The sequence below is a fragment of the Eretmochelys imbricata genome, chromosome 7 (genome assembly GCF_965152235.1).
Source record: "Eretmochelys imbricata isolate rEreImb1 chromosome 7, rEreImb1.hap1, whole genome shotgun sequence".
NCBI lineage: Eukaryota > Metazoa > Chordata > Testudines > Cheloniidae > Eretmochelys > Eretmochelys imbricata.
Window position 1 is genome coordinate 64,373,001 of NC_135578.1, and position 14,142 is coordinate 64,387,142.

A 14,142-nucleotide genomic window follows, 5' to 3' on the forward strand; every position below is an offset into this window, starting at 1 on the left:
GATAGCCCCCTGTCACACCACCGACCAAGCACTCATGTTTCTAGTTTGCTGAAAATCCACCAGGCTAATAATGAATACCAAGAGCCCACAAGGACAGCACATTACATCCAGTTTCAGTGTTTTAAAATGTCATTGGCTGCATGCTCTTTAAGATCCCTGCATGATGAGAAAAATTGCTCTAAATGTCTCTATATTTTGCAGATAGAATTGTCCACCAATTCTTTTTCCTTTTCACAAACCAGTTTTAAGCACATTTTAGTGTCCTAGGTGTCATCTGAAATTGAGTAGACACTTTTTACTGTAATGAAAATACTTATGTGCCAAGCACAGTGATATACAACACTGCACTCTAATTACCACTATGCTTTAATTAACCTGAATTGAATAGTGTTATCATTATACTGCTGGTACATTTGAGTTATATCTTTTTCTTTAATTTAAACTAGAAAACACAGATAATTAAGCCTCTAGATAATCAAATGCCTGAGGAGAGTGCCAATGTTTTGGGATGTTCCTAAATCTCATTAAATAGCCTTTCTTTATTGATTATTCTACCTCAGCTATATCAGTGTGTTGAATGAATGATAGCTCTATGCTGAATACATTATCTGTTACCTTTTTCTAGGAACCATATGGAAACTCGACTGGGTTTGACAAAGGATTTTGCTTGGGGATTTTGTTCCTGTAACTTGATTCATGTGGACAGTGCACATTAGGCTTCGCTCAATACCATGTAGAATGGTATCTTTTGTGATTTTTTGTTTAATGCATTTGACATAGGGGAAGACATTTTCTGATACAATTTTCAGGGTAAACAAACACTACCTATTAATAAGCCAGTCACAAGCCCTGGAAGTGAAGGGCTGGATTGTGAACCCCTTCCTTACACAAATCCCAATTGACTTATGGTCTGGATCAGTTTAAATCTACATAACTCAGAAATTATTTATGACCAAAACTCCATCACTTGTTTATCATGTTCTTCTCTCACTCAGAGGTTATATTGTAAACTATGGTGATATTACACCATGTGAAAAGAAGCAAGGATGTAAAAAGAATGTCACTCTAACTTACAGAGGAGAAGAGCAAGCAACTCCTCGGAAACCTGGCCCCTCCCATTCCCACTCTCTCCTGGTCTCAACTCAAGAATGGAGTCATCATGAGATTTAGGTCTGAGAGTCATCATAGTCTACTGGATAAGGCCAGACTGGACTGGGACTCAGATACCCTAAGGATCTGTTGATGCTGATCTGTTATGTAACCTTGGGCCAAGTCACTTCACTTCTCTGTGACTCTATCTCCCCTCCCACCCTGTCTGTCTTGTCTAGTTAGACTGTAAACTCTTCAGGGCAAGAACTGCGTGTTTGTACAGTGCCTAACACAGTGGGACCTCTTGGTGTGACTCGAATAGAAAATAATAATAAATAATAATAATAATCAATAATAGAAACCTGATGGGCCTACACTATTCTGAAAGTGTTTGGAGTGGATATTTCTATCATTTTGGCCTAGTGCACTTTCACTTCTTTCTGAAAGAGCACTTCCTGGATAGATAAAAGCTTACTCAGTCCCCAGTAGGAGTAAGGCATAACAGTGTCCTATGGACTATGCATGGATATTCAGTCCATGCCCCACACGTTCCCCTCTCCTTGTCAGAAGGATCTATTTTTGCTGGCAGAAGTTATGTTTGTTCAAAGCACTTTTCAGGCAGTTCTATGATGTGTTAAATGACTATCTCCCTATGGTATATACAACTCCTTTACAGCTGCTCAGATTAATGAATACTTTTCTTGAGATTGGGCAAGAATCAAGAGGGTGACGCTGACAAGAACCATCCAAAGAATGGGAACTATTAGAAGAAACAATCAGACACCAGTTATGAATAAATAATTCCGTTTAAACAGATTGCGGATTCATTTTTTTGAACACACTTGGCATTTAGTCTTTCATTTATGTTCACTTAGTTCTAAGTCTCTTCTGGAAAAAGACATTAAAATGTTTGGAGTACTTCCATACAGTGATTGCTTTAATGTTTATTTTTCTGGATCCCTTCTGATGAGGCAATGATATTGGGATTGTAACAGAGTGGAAATGTCTCCTGTGGAAACCTTTGATTTCACTTGAGAGCAGGCAAGGAATTTATGACAATTAATATATATCTACTTACTCACAAACTGCAGGGAAAGACAGACCGACAAAGGCACTAGATAGATATTCTGTATACATTTCATTTGAGACTCCTTCTAGATAGTATTTCTGCCACGTATCCTCCTCAATCTAAGAAAAAGAAACACAGATGTAGCATCGTGAATAAAAAATGCTTTCTGCAAAAATATAACCAGTGGATTTAACATGAATCAATTTTTAGTTAGTTGAATTTGGTAGCCCAGTTTGTTTTTGTTTGTTTTTTTGACAATTAATAATACTTGGTTAGCAGAGTTCCACTGAACACCAATAAACAATGCAAAGTAAAATTAAGTACTGCTCTACTTGGATTTCTTTGGGATTTTGTGCAGGTATATTATAATAGTGGCTGAATTAAAGTTGTGGAAAGAGCTAGTCAAAAAAGTTCCTGATTTTGTTTTGTGAAAATTCTGTGAATATGTGGAATAATTTTGTCATTTGACCATGCTTGTGTAAAGAGTCACTTGTTTTCACAACTTTTTAGCACTTGGCCAATATTTATCAATCATCACCATAATTTCTAATGTTTTTCTTTCCCCAAACCCCATCTTGCTGCTGCATCATGAACTGTCTGAACAACTAGATCAACAGAATTTTTAAAAGTGTCTCCATTGTTTTGGTACTGCAGTGTGAGAGAAACTTTGATACTGCACAAAAGATCTTTTACTCTTGAGAGACAAGAGTGGATGAGGTAATGTCTTTTATTGGACCAATTTCTGTTGGTGAGAGAGACAAGCATTTGAGCTACACAGAGCTCTTCTTTCAGTCTGGGAAAGGTACTCAGTGTCTCAGCTAAATACAAGGTGGAACAGATTTAGCATAAACAATCTATTCCACCTTGTATTTAGCTGTGACATTCTGGTTCCCTGTCCCAGACCTGAAGAAGAACCCTGTGTAGCTTGAAAACGTCTCTCTTTAACCAATGAAAGTTGTTCCAATAAAAGATATCACCCACCTTGTCTCTTTAATATTCTGGGATCACACAACAACATTACAAACACTTTTACACTTGGACAGTTCAATAATAAAGATAAGGAGAGGTGCTATGGGCTGTGCCCAACAGCAGAGTCTCATAAGGAGCTCTTAGAAGGGTATGCCTTCAGGAATATTTTTAGGATTTTGGGGTCCAAATACAAAGGTATTCTCTGGTGGTGGTAGAGCTTCCCTTCAAACTCTCTATCCCTGATGAAATATCAGTAGCAGAACCCACAGTCTGATCCCATATATAAAGTTTGTTGGAAATGGCCTGTCCTTCAAACTGAGATTTGCCCACAGAAACTGAGAAAAGGGGCTATAGATATGGTTACCCAAAAATGGTCCTGCAGCCTTTGGCCAAAATTGCATGCCTTCAGTGGGAGTTGCAGGCACTCAGCGCCTCTAAAATTCAAGTCCATATAGACCAGAGAAGTGAATCAGATAACTTCGGTCTTTTCTTTGCACCTGGTATGCCACCTCCTCATATCTGTGTATGTAGATCATAGGCACTACCAAAATGTCTATTTGCATAGTTCGTTTATCACTTTTCATTAAAATATTTAAAAGTTTCAGTTACAATAGGACATCCCTTCATATAATTAGTCCTTTGAATATTAGTGAATTGTGTTATCAGAAACAGAGCCTTTCATAATTGCAAATACATATGACAGCATCAAAACAGTAATAATGATGAACAGAGAGAACATATGCTCCTTGGGGGTGAGATTAATAAACTGTGACACAAGAGTAACCAAAAGAACTTGCCAGCTACACCAGAGTAGGGGAAATGATATACGAAACATTTTTTTTTTGACATCACCGCAAGTTACGGTCACTAACCAGAGGATATGCAATTGTTCAATACACAATGAAACAGAAAGTAGCAGTATCATGCCTTTTGAGAAAGGGTGGATTTAAAACTGCTGATCCAACATACATATTTATAATTATAATTTATATATAATTATATTTATATATATATTTTTATATATATAAATATAATTATATATAATATATTTATATATAATTATATTTATAATTCTTCTTTTAAACTGAGCCTGTGCTGCAAGAAAATTCTGGTCATGTTGCAATGAAACATTAATAAGCAAATATGAACACCTAACTCCATTCTTACAAGCATCCCTATTCTGATATGCATCACACAGCAGAGACTATGAGAACAGAGAGATTTTCAGATTAACGGCCAATGGGTACAGAAAAGCTTTGATATAAGATGAAGCAGAAGGCATTTTTGTGAAGCTCTTTGGCTGAGATTTTCAATGTCACCTAGGGAATTTGGATGGCAAGTTCTGATTGATTTTAGTAGGACTGGGATATCTAAATCCCTTAGATAGCTTTCAAAATCTTAGTACTGGTTCATAAAATGTTATTTTGGGGGGGGGGGGGGTTCCTTACGCATGTCTGCAAAGAACAATAACCCTGATTCTTCGCTACACTAAGCTGCTCATGCACAACTGAGAGGGCAGTTGCAGAGAGCTGGTTGTGGCTTCCAGATTCAGGGATGACCAGCCCCAGTGTAAATTATAATAGGAGGGGTTCTGCTCTAATCTTCGTTGCTGGCACTGCTAGAATAAGCTCCCTTAGCCAACAGAGGATTCAGGTTTGTGGAACTTGGCTCTGCCATGCCTTCTCTTTTCTCCCACTTCTGCTGGAGGTGGGATGGCTGGTGGACATAAAAGGCATTTATACCACTTCAACCAGCTATATTTGAGCTAGTTTCAATAAGATACCCAACAAGATAAACAACTTATCACTGCTGTAAAAGATGTGATTGAAATACTGGTCCACCATATCAAATGGCTTCACTAGAATCAAGCCAACTGTTTTGAGACCATGCGTAAAGCTTTACACCAGGAGGTGGTAGAGGATTGTATATCTTTAATGTAAAAAGCACTACAGTATATTTAAGAGTTTTGGTATTTTTAAGCTGTGGCATACATTTCTGTCTTGCATATATATTCCTTATCATAATATGAATTCAAGCAACTAAATTAATGCACATCAAGTGATTCAGGGAAAGATGCCAAAATTAATTTTTCAGCCATTCAGTGATCAATCAAAAGAAGAAAAGCATCCCAAGGCAACAATATATCTCGGCCTGTCATGTCAAACTACAGCTGTTTTAGAAGAGCATTAAAGCAAGAGCTTCTTGAACAAAATGCAGGGCTTTAATTAAGTCTCTCATTGTAGAGTCAAAAAGTCAAACAAGTTGGAGGTAGAAAAGCTTACGGTCATCGAGTCCATCCCCATATACTGCAAACATTTTTTTCCAGTCAAGTTTGTAATGTTCCAAGAAATGGGCTTTCCACAACTTTTCTCAGTTTAACACTTGCAATTCAGTATTTTTCCTGGATATTAATCCTAAATGTTACTTTCATGAATACCATTATATTGATCTTACATTAACTATATGCCACATTATTCTATGCTAAACACTGCTTCTAAAACAAAAGTATAATCAGTAAAGTGTCTGCTAATTATTGATCCAAATTTTCAAACCTACCTACCTAATGGCTTTATGTACACGTATATTTAAGATTACATAAATATATTTTCAAAGGTCCAAATTTGTTAGCAACTGAAATGAATTCAACAAAAGTTTTAAAATGTATTATATTTACACAACAAAAGTTAAAATACTGTCCATTGACACATTGGCTAATTGATCCAAATCAATGTGTAAAGCTTCAGAACATTCAAATTTCTCTTGTACCTGGTTTCAGTGGCCAAAACATTTAGAAAATAGTTATAGCCCTGTGGTCCTTAGTCTTATTCCAGTACCAAACACTGAAATACACAAAAATAACCTTTCAGCCATACAAAAAGGTGGTAGGTACATTAAAAAACAATTCTGGAAAGGCTAGATAGTTCAATGGCCAAATGAGGTACAATTAGGACTTATATGTTACACATATAGATCCCTTCCATAGTACTTCATTGTGAGCTACTACGGCTGGCAGCCATGCTAAGCTAAGCGTGGAGGCAAATTACTTGGGTCAGCCATGTCACGCATATGAATAACAGTAGACTGCCTAAGAAAGTTCTTTGAAAAAAGCAATAAGAAGGTTGGCCATCTCAAACTCCACTACAAGGATTGCATCAAGCGGCACATACAGTCTGCCAGGCTCGACTTAATTATCTGAGAGGATACAGCCCATGACAGGTGAGCCTGGCACTCTGCTATGAAGGAAGCAGAATGTGCAGTAGAGTACCATTGTCCCAGTTTGGCCGACAGCAGGAAGGAACGTAGACACCAACTTGCCTCAGCACATTTCCTGAACCCTACATGTGGAAACTGATTTCCAGGCACAGTCATACTCAAATAGAAGTGACAATCATTATAAGGAGATCCCACGGGCATGTTTATAAACCCAAGATGGATACTGGACACACTTTATCTCTGGTTGATTCTCATTTAATATCTAGTTGTTTTTACCTTGCCTATTTAATAATCACCATAAACACAAAAACACCTCCTCCACACCTGTACTTTTCTTGTTACAGAATGAACACTGCTGACTCTTTGTTTTCAATCTGTCTGCATATAAGAATGAAAGAAGTTCTGAAATCAGAGTAACATATTGTGCCAGATCCTCAGTTGGTTTAAACTGGTATAGCACCATTGACTTCAGTGAAGCTCTGCACATTTGCCCAGTTGAGGATCTGACCCATTCTGTACCAAGAGAAAGTGAAGAAAATATATAGTTAGAGGCAGGCTATAGACAAAAAATTCAGAAATTAATTTCAAACTATCCAGAATTTAGAACAGGATTTCAAATAATCCAAAGTGTAGGAATATTTCAATCCAGGGTTTTAGTTTAGCCTGTTAAAATACTGGGATCATTTGCAAATTCTAGATCTGGGCTTTGATTTTGAACACTCCCCAGGATTGGGTATCTGTCATTTCAGAATTGTGCATCTGTATGTAGACATATTAATAACTTTATACATCCACTAATTCATATGAATGATAATAAAAGAATGTCCACATCAGCAAAGTCAGTCAAGATCCTGCAAAAACTCCTTAAATTTCTCCTTTGTCATGATGCTTATAAAAATCTTCACAATGGTTAGGCCACTGGTACCACTGCCCACTGCATGGACCAACAGTATCTCAGTGTTTCCATGTATTCTCCCATCTGTCTCAATGTGTTGTGTATTGTCTTCTACTTAGATTGCAAGCCCTTTGGGGCAGGGACTGGCTTTCTGCTGTGTTTGTACAGCACATTGCACAATGGGGTCCTGTAACAATAGCAGTCCTTGTGAGTAGGACCTGTTTGCTTTTTGCTACCCTCAGGAAACAAATGACCCAACATTGAGCTAGGAAAGAATGGAGGGGAATATTTATTATGGCCCCAATCCCCTCTTTGACCAGCCCTCAGGTAAGACTATTTATCTTCACTGCCCTAAAAGCCAGTGCTGAATGTACATCCCCAGTGCACACTTGAGCAGCTCAGAAGAGATTGTATCCTAAGGCAAAATCTATCCTGCTGTTTCTCCAGGAGTGAGGCTTTATGCTGATTGTGTAATCAAGCTCTACGTATTTTTAGAGTCATTTCTAAATAGAACCCCATTCATGTCACCCCCTCTTAACTGTGTTGCCCAAGGGGAAAAAAAGCAGGTATTTGATTTAGGGGACATTTGCTAATTGATAGAATTAGTTCCAATTGTCATTAACTGCCTGGTTTTAGATTGAGCCAAACAGATGTAGTTTGTTCTTGCATGCATTTTCAGATGAGCTAATTTGGCCTTTCTTAAGTGTTCAGAAAGAAAGATTAGTTAGGAAGCTGGGTGGGGAATCTGCACTGGAAATAAAGCTGTTTTTTAATTTTATGTTTTACTTTTTTGTTAGAGAGACTCAAGAGACCACACCAGCATATTTACTCATTACTGAAGAATCTGATAGCCTAAGAATTAAACAGGACCTTTTCCCCCAACAAGTTGCTAGCTGCTCTGAGATACAAAACGAGAAAAAACTCGGCACATTCAATGGACAAAAGCTTGAATAGTCTAATTTCTTCCTTTCCAGTCACAAACACAAAAAACTGTTTATTCCTTTGAATGCTGCAGATTGATTTGGCTAGTCACATGATAAAGGTTATCCTGACTTGAGTCCTCTAGGCACAGTTAAAGGCCCAACCTCACAGATCTGCGGGTGCAAATGCTCCCCGGAAGTCAATGAGAGTTGTACACTTCCACAATGTCTAGCAACAGAGAATCTCTTTTACCCCACAGTGATGACATGTTATACCCTTCCATAGCATGTCCAGTGTTTATTGGGCACCTAGTCATGTAAGTAAGGCCAACATGGTGCAACCAACAAGGATGATTCATTAGCTTAGCCACAGATGCAACCTGAAGGAGACCTCATGAGATGGATAAATTAGGAGAAGCCTGGCTTATTACCTTTTAAAGATATTTTACTGGTACTTGTGACAAAGCAATTTATGTAAAAGAGTAATTTACATCCAAAAGAAAAAGTATCCTTCCCAACTGATGTGTTTTTGTTGTGCTGAAGCTACAAATGCTCAATCTTTCCATTTCTAACCAGGGCTAACGATGGTATTACAAGCAACATTAATAGTTACATAAGGGTGTCAAGGAGGGGTTTCATCATACCTTTTCCCTTTTTGAATGTGTACTTCCTCCTTTACTCATTTATGCACTGTCATATCTAGGGATGATGACAGAATGCACTGCATTGCCCTGTTCCTATGGAGAATGAGTATCACGGCTTGAAAGAGCCTGCCCCAAATGAGCCCAAGAAAAGGCATTCAGAGGTCACCCTGTCATTTTTATCACTGCAGCTAAGCAAGTATAAGACATTTCAGACAGATACTACAAAGATGTATGTAATATAAAATCCTAGAGACACAAAAAGAGGATGCACACAATTAACCATTTCTGATAAAAGTCATTAACTAATTTGAACCAACAAGGAATCATCTATAACTCTCCCCAAATAGTGACCAAACTTCAGATTCAGTGATACACGTTTTCTTCTTTATTATTTGCATTATGGTAGTGCCTACATGCCCCAACTGAGATTGGTGCCCCACTGTGCTGTGCTTTGTACCTACATACAGTAAGAAGCAGTCTCTGCCTCAAAGAGATTACAATCTAAATAGAAAAAAATAAGTAAAAGGCGATAAAAAGGAAATACCATCATTTTACAGATGGGGAACTGAGAAGAGAAGAGATTATGTGACTTTCCTACAGTCACAGAGGAAGACGGTTGCATAACCGAGATTTGAACCCAGATCTCTTGAGTTCTAATTAAGTGCCTTAACTACAAACCCATCTTTCCTCTTCTCTATTACTTTACTGCACTGGTCTCCTGGATAATAGTAATACACCTTATCCATCGATTCAATTGCCCATCTGAAGAATAGCTGGAAAGTGACATAGTATGCCCCAAGAGAAGAAATTTAATTTTCCTCTGAATCATTTTTTAAAATAAATGGCAATGTTGCTACCTTCTTCTCTATCCATATATAGATACAATCTTGATATCATCAAACATATTTACATAGTGCTGTCACTTACCAGTGATAAATAGTGACAGTGGGATGAAAAAAGGATGCAAGTATCACAAGTATGACCATTAATATTGTTAAAAAAGCCACCTAGCCCCACATTGTGGAGTGTAATTATCAGCAGCTCTGCAGTTTCAACCGATCTATCTTGTTCATAGCACTTACTTCTCGACATAATGAAATAAATAGTTACATCAAAGAGATCAACTATACCTGAACTTAATGATCCTATCTAATATCTTCAGTGCTGTCAAGGAATAGGAACCAACAGCAGGGAAGAGACTGAGGATGGAGTTGGTTTGATTTGGGATATTGTGTTATATTTTGTATTTAATCAAAAAATAAGCCTCTCATAAAGATTAAGGAAGCAACAATCTGAAATTCTTTTATAGCTATAGGGCAAGCTGTAATGTCCAGGCCACCATGATGCAGAAAAGAACACACCTCACTAACACTGTTGAGAATCAATTCAACCATTTTGAAGAGGAAAAATTGTCTTTCATGCTTTGTCATACATTTGCCATGAACACATATTAACAGACAACCCTATTTCACAAGGGGAAAAAATGTTATACCAAGATGCTAAACATTTTAACTATATTAAACATGGAAAATAAATACGATTGATTCAGATTATTGTAGCTTCAAAATAACTTGTAAATATTTATATTTTTGAGCCATTAGAATTAGCAAGTTTGGTCTCTTTGGCATAATGTAGTTGTTCAATATAAATGACCAAATGTGTGGGATACTGCTGAGGTGCATGAACCTCCTATGAGCCGAATAAGTACCCAAAAGGTGGAACCTCTGTTTACAAACTAGATGTCTAGTAAAAACAACAGGGAATGTTTTTACTATGTGCAATTTTTTCTAAAATAAATGCACGGCCTGGGTCTAAGAGGTGCCCAATGTCTCTCAGAATCAGGCCTTTACCTCCTAGTGAGATTATATTCTAGAACTGCCTGGAAGCTCCAGTCAAGCTTCTCAAGCTCCAATCAATTTGTTCTTTACTGTAAGTCACTTTCCTCCTCAAGAGCACCAGTTAATCAATTCTCCTCTATCTTTACCCCATATTGGTAAGTACTAAAAAGGCAGGGCAACATGCTTGAACATCCCACAAAATTTCCCTCAATCTAACAGAGCCGTGTGATTATACATTTATTATACATTAAGCATGGATATAATACATTTGTTCATCATCAGGAAAAAGGGCAAAAACTGAGTAATAAGTTGTTTGGCGAAAATAGTTCACACATTTGTAGCTAAAAGAAAAGAAGTACTTGTGGCACCTTAGCGACTAACAAATTTATTATATTTAGAATCCTGGAAGTAAACTGCCCAGTACTAAGTATTATACAATAACCATTACCTTCCTACTCAATTACTCTTGTCTGTGTCAATCAGAGCTAACAAACTTCTACAGCAATATAAATTCCATAGTGAGTGCCAAATACTCCTACCAACTGGATCTTTTTTCCAGAACCAGATACAAAAATGAAACCTGGGTATGTTGTATCTAATATCAAATGTGTAAATCAAGATTAGCTCTAACATTGGACAGGATTAGATGTATGTGCATTTTTCATGGTATACGGAAATGATCTGTACATGCTTATGTGGAGTTTTACACTACAACAAACAACTACTGAAATACTTTGACAACCAGATCTCCCCTCAGTTACGGGCAGTGATGGGACTTGCACCCATGCAACTAAGAGGAGAATAGGCCCACAGAATTTATTTTAGTCTTTAACCACAAAATTTACAATGCAGGGAGGGCATTAGCCAGGTTGGGGGGTGGGGAGGAGAGGAGGTAACACATCGAACAAAAATACACTTGTTAATGCAAATTGGTGTTAATGTATTCAAATGATTAAATGGCTTAGGAGAGATGGCTTATATACTTTAGGAGAGAACATTAAATGGCTTATATACTTCAGGAGAGAACAACAAGACTGAAGAGCATGTGTGGCTCTTACTCCCATCCGAGGGCAGTTTCAATGTACTACATTAATAGTTGACTCTCCCACCAATTTTCAAAGTCCTGTCTCCATGAATAGACCCTGAACTGATTTAGGCACATCAGAAAACACAGATATGGCACTTAGGGAAATACCTTAAGTTATTTTTCCCCTAAGTACTGTACTGGACATATTAGGCATAGCATATATAAGTTACCTACCATGCATTTTGGTCATCACTCCCTCATCCTGAGCATCTTACAGCAAATAAAATGTTGCAACTCAAGCTGGCTTTTGCTAAAATTTTGTACATATTTCTAAGTCCCCTCCCTACAGTATCTGGATGCATTATATATATTTTGATGTGCTTCAGTTCAAGAAAGAGGAACAGATGTCCCAATGCACACAAACTGAAGCCATATCCTTTAGATGAATCAGATCTAAATGGTTTATTTCACATAGTACATGGCCTGAGACATTCCTCAACTCAACAGAAGACTCTCCAAAACAAAGTAATTTTGCAACACACCCTAAAGATGACAAGCGTCTGTTGACCTGTCTCAAATTTTCCCAAGAAATTTCTGGTGAAAATACTCCAGCATCATCTCCCTAGTCCCACTCAGTTTGGGTTTATGCCTCGGTATAGTAATTGAGACTGCACTGGTGGTGTTGATTGATGATCTCCTGGTGATAAATGAAATTTTAGGGCCAGACCCCCACCTCCACACCAAGACTGCTTTGTGCTGCTCTGGGGTCAAACAGTAACCTGAAAGCCAGCTTGGGGTTTCCTCTGAAGCAGGTGAGTGCCTGGGTGGCATAAACCTGACTAGGCTGGGAGGCATGGCTGGGCATCACCAATGCTAGCTGTCAAAGGAGCCTCTAGTAAGCTCTTGCTGTCAATATAACTTAGCAGAGCCATGAGGCTGTTCTAAATTGTTCCTCATGACCAAAATGATGCCCAGTGACTCAAGCATCAGGGAGCTACAAAGATGGTTCATAATTTACAGACTCCTATTGAAATCTGCAGCCAAACTCTACTCTGTAAAAAAAAAATGAATCATGTGACTTCAGTGGGGTTGCACGCTTGTATCCAAGGGCAAAATTTGGCCCTCCATAATCCCATGCTTTATTTACTTACTTTTAAAAATATTTTTACAATGGTAAACAAATGTTTGTTAATCCAAACCATAAACAGTAATTGCTCTAATTGCTGTATAGAGCAATATTTCAATTTGGTGCTGAGATCATGTATGCAATGAACAGGCATATCATTTCATTTTTTTATATAACTCAGAGAATATTCAACATAATAAAAATAATGGACCTATTAAAATATACCTTTCTGTATGGTTTTGATTTGTTTTCTCTTAAATCTTTTTATTGCGCAATTTTTCCTTCTTCCTTTTAAGTATTTACAGAACTATTTCTGTTACAACTGCATGTTATGCAACATTTTTGAACTGATTTTCCCTTGGTTTAATTTAGTGCCAAGAGCAAACTAAAAGATTCCATATGAGACTACAGCTATAAAACCAAAAGGAAAATATTAGATTTAAATATAACATTTTGAGGTTTATAAATTTATTTTGCCTTTAATGTTGGGCAGACAGTTTACACAAATCATTTGGCTGAAGATTAAGGTATAACAAGTGAAATGTGTGTGGGATCACCACCGATGAAGTTCATTTGTCTTTGACTGACCAAACATATACAACACATTAAATAACTTTCTAATCAGGTTAGGAAGAAGGGGGAACACACCTCCAACTTTTTTTTTAATACAGAAGTTTCAGTAAGATTTTTTGGCAATGTTCTAAGATGTGTACAAAACACCACGACTGATGTTTGCCTAAAGAATTTGTAAAGGTCTGACAGTTCTTAAATGTTCTAGAAAGAGTGCTACTTTGCAATGGAAGGAAAGGGACTCCCAGTTAGCAGTTTATGAATGTATTTCTCCCTTTCCTATACAGCCCTTCCTGACAATCCATATCAACACAGTCCACTTGCAGTTGCAAAGGCTCTGAGTGTTGTATTGGTTCACAATTTCCATCAATTAATGGTTACTGAGATCAAACAAATTTTTGTGTGTGTTGGGGGAGAATGTTATTTCAATTAAAAACAGTCAACGTCGTCTTGGCATTGATAGAGTGAGGATTTTGGTTTTAGTTAATATGCATCAATTCTCATGTGTTTGTTTTGTTCCAGATATTAACAAACTCAGAAATCTGAACTCCCTGATAATATCTACACCCAGTTACACACATAAATAATCCATCGTTCCTGAGTAGTGATAGCAGAAATTGATGTTAACCAATATTAACTGTTTTCTCTCAAAACATTGATAAAACTATATATTTTTGTTTTAATCCTAAAACACTGCTGATGCAGTATCTGAATAGCCTGCTCATAAGAGCACAGACATGTTCTCTTTGCCTGTTGGCCTCCCAGAAACTGAACAACAGAAA

The 14,142-nt window shown here is 37.4% G+C and overlaps 1 protein-coding gene across 6 annotated transcripts in view; it reads right to left on the reverse strand.

The window, feature by feature from the left end:
- KCNMA1 (potassium calcium-activated channel subfamily M alpha 1) overlaps window positions 1–14,142 on the reverse strand; it is an 845,861-nt gene that overhangs the window by 168,815 nt on the left and 662,904 nt on the right. For all 6 annotated transcript variants that reach the window (XM_077820942.1, XM_077820941.1, XM_077820940.1 and 3 more), the window contains exon 15: window positions 2,168–2,277. In XM_077820942.1, coding sequence (XP_077677068.1) covers window positions 2,168–2,277 — 110 coding nt within the window. The remainder of the gene's footprint in view (window positions 1–2,167; window positions 2,278–14,142) is intronic.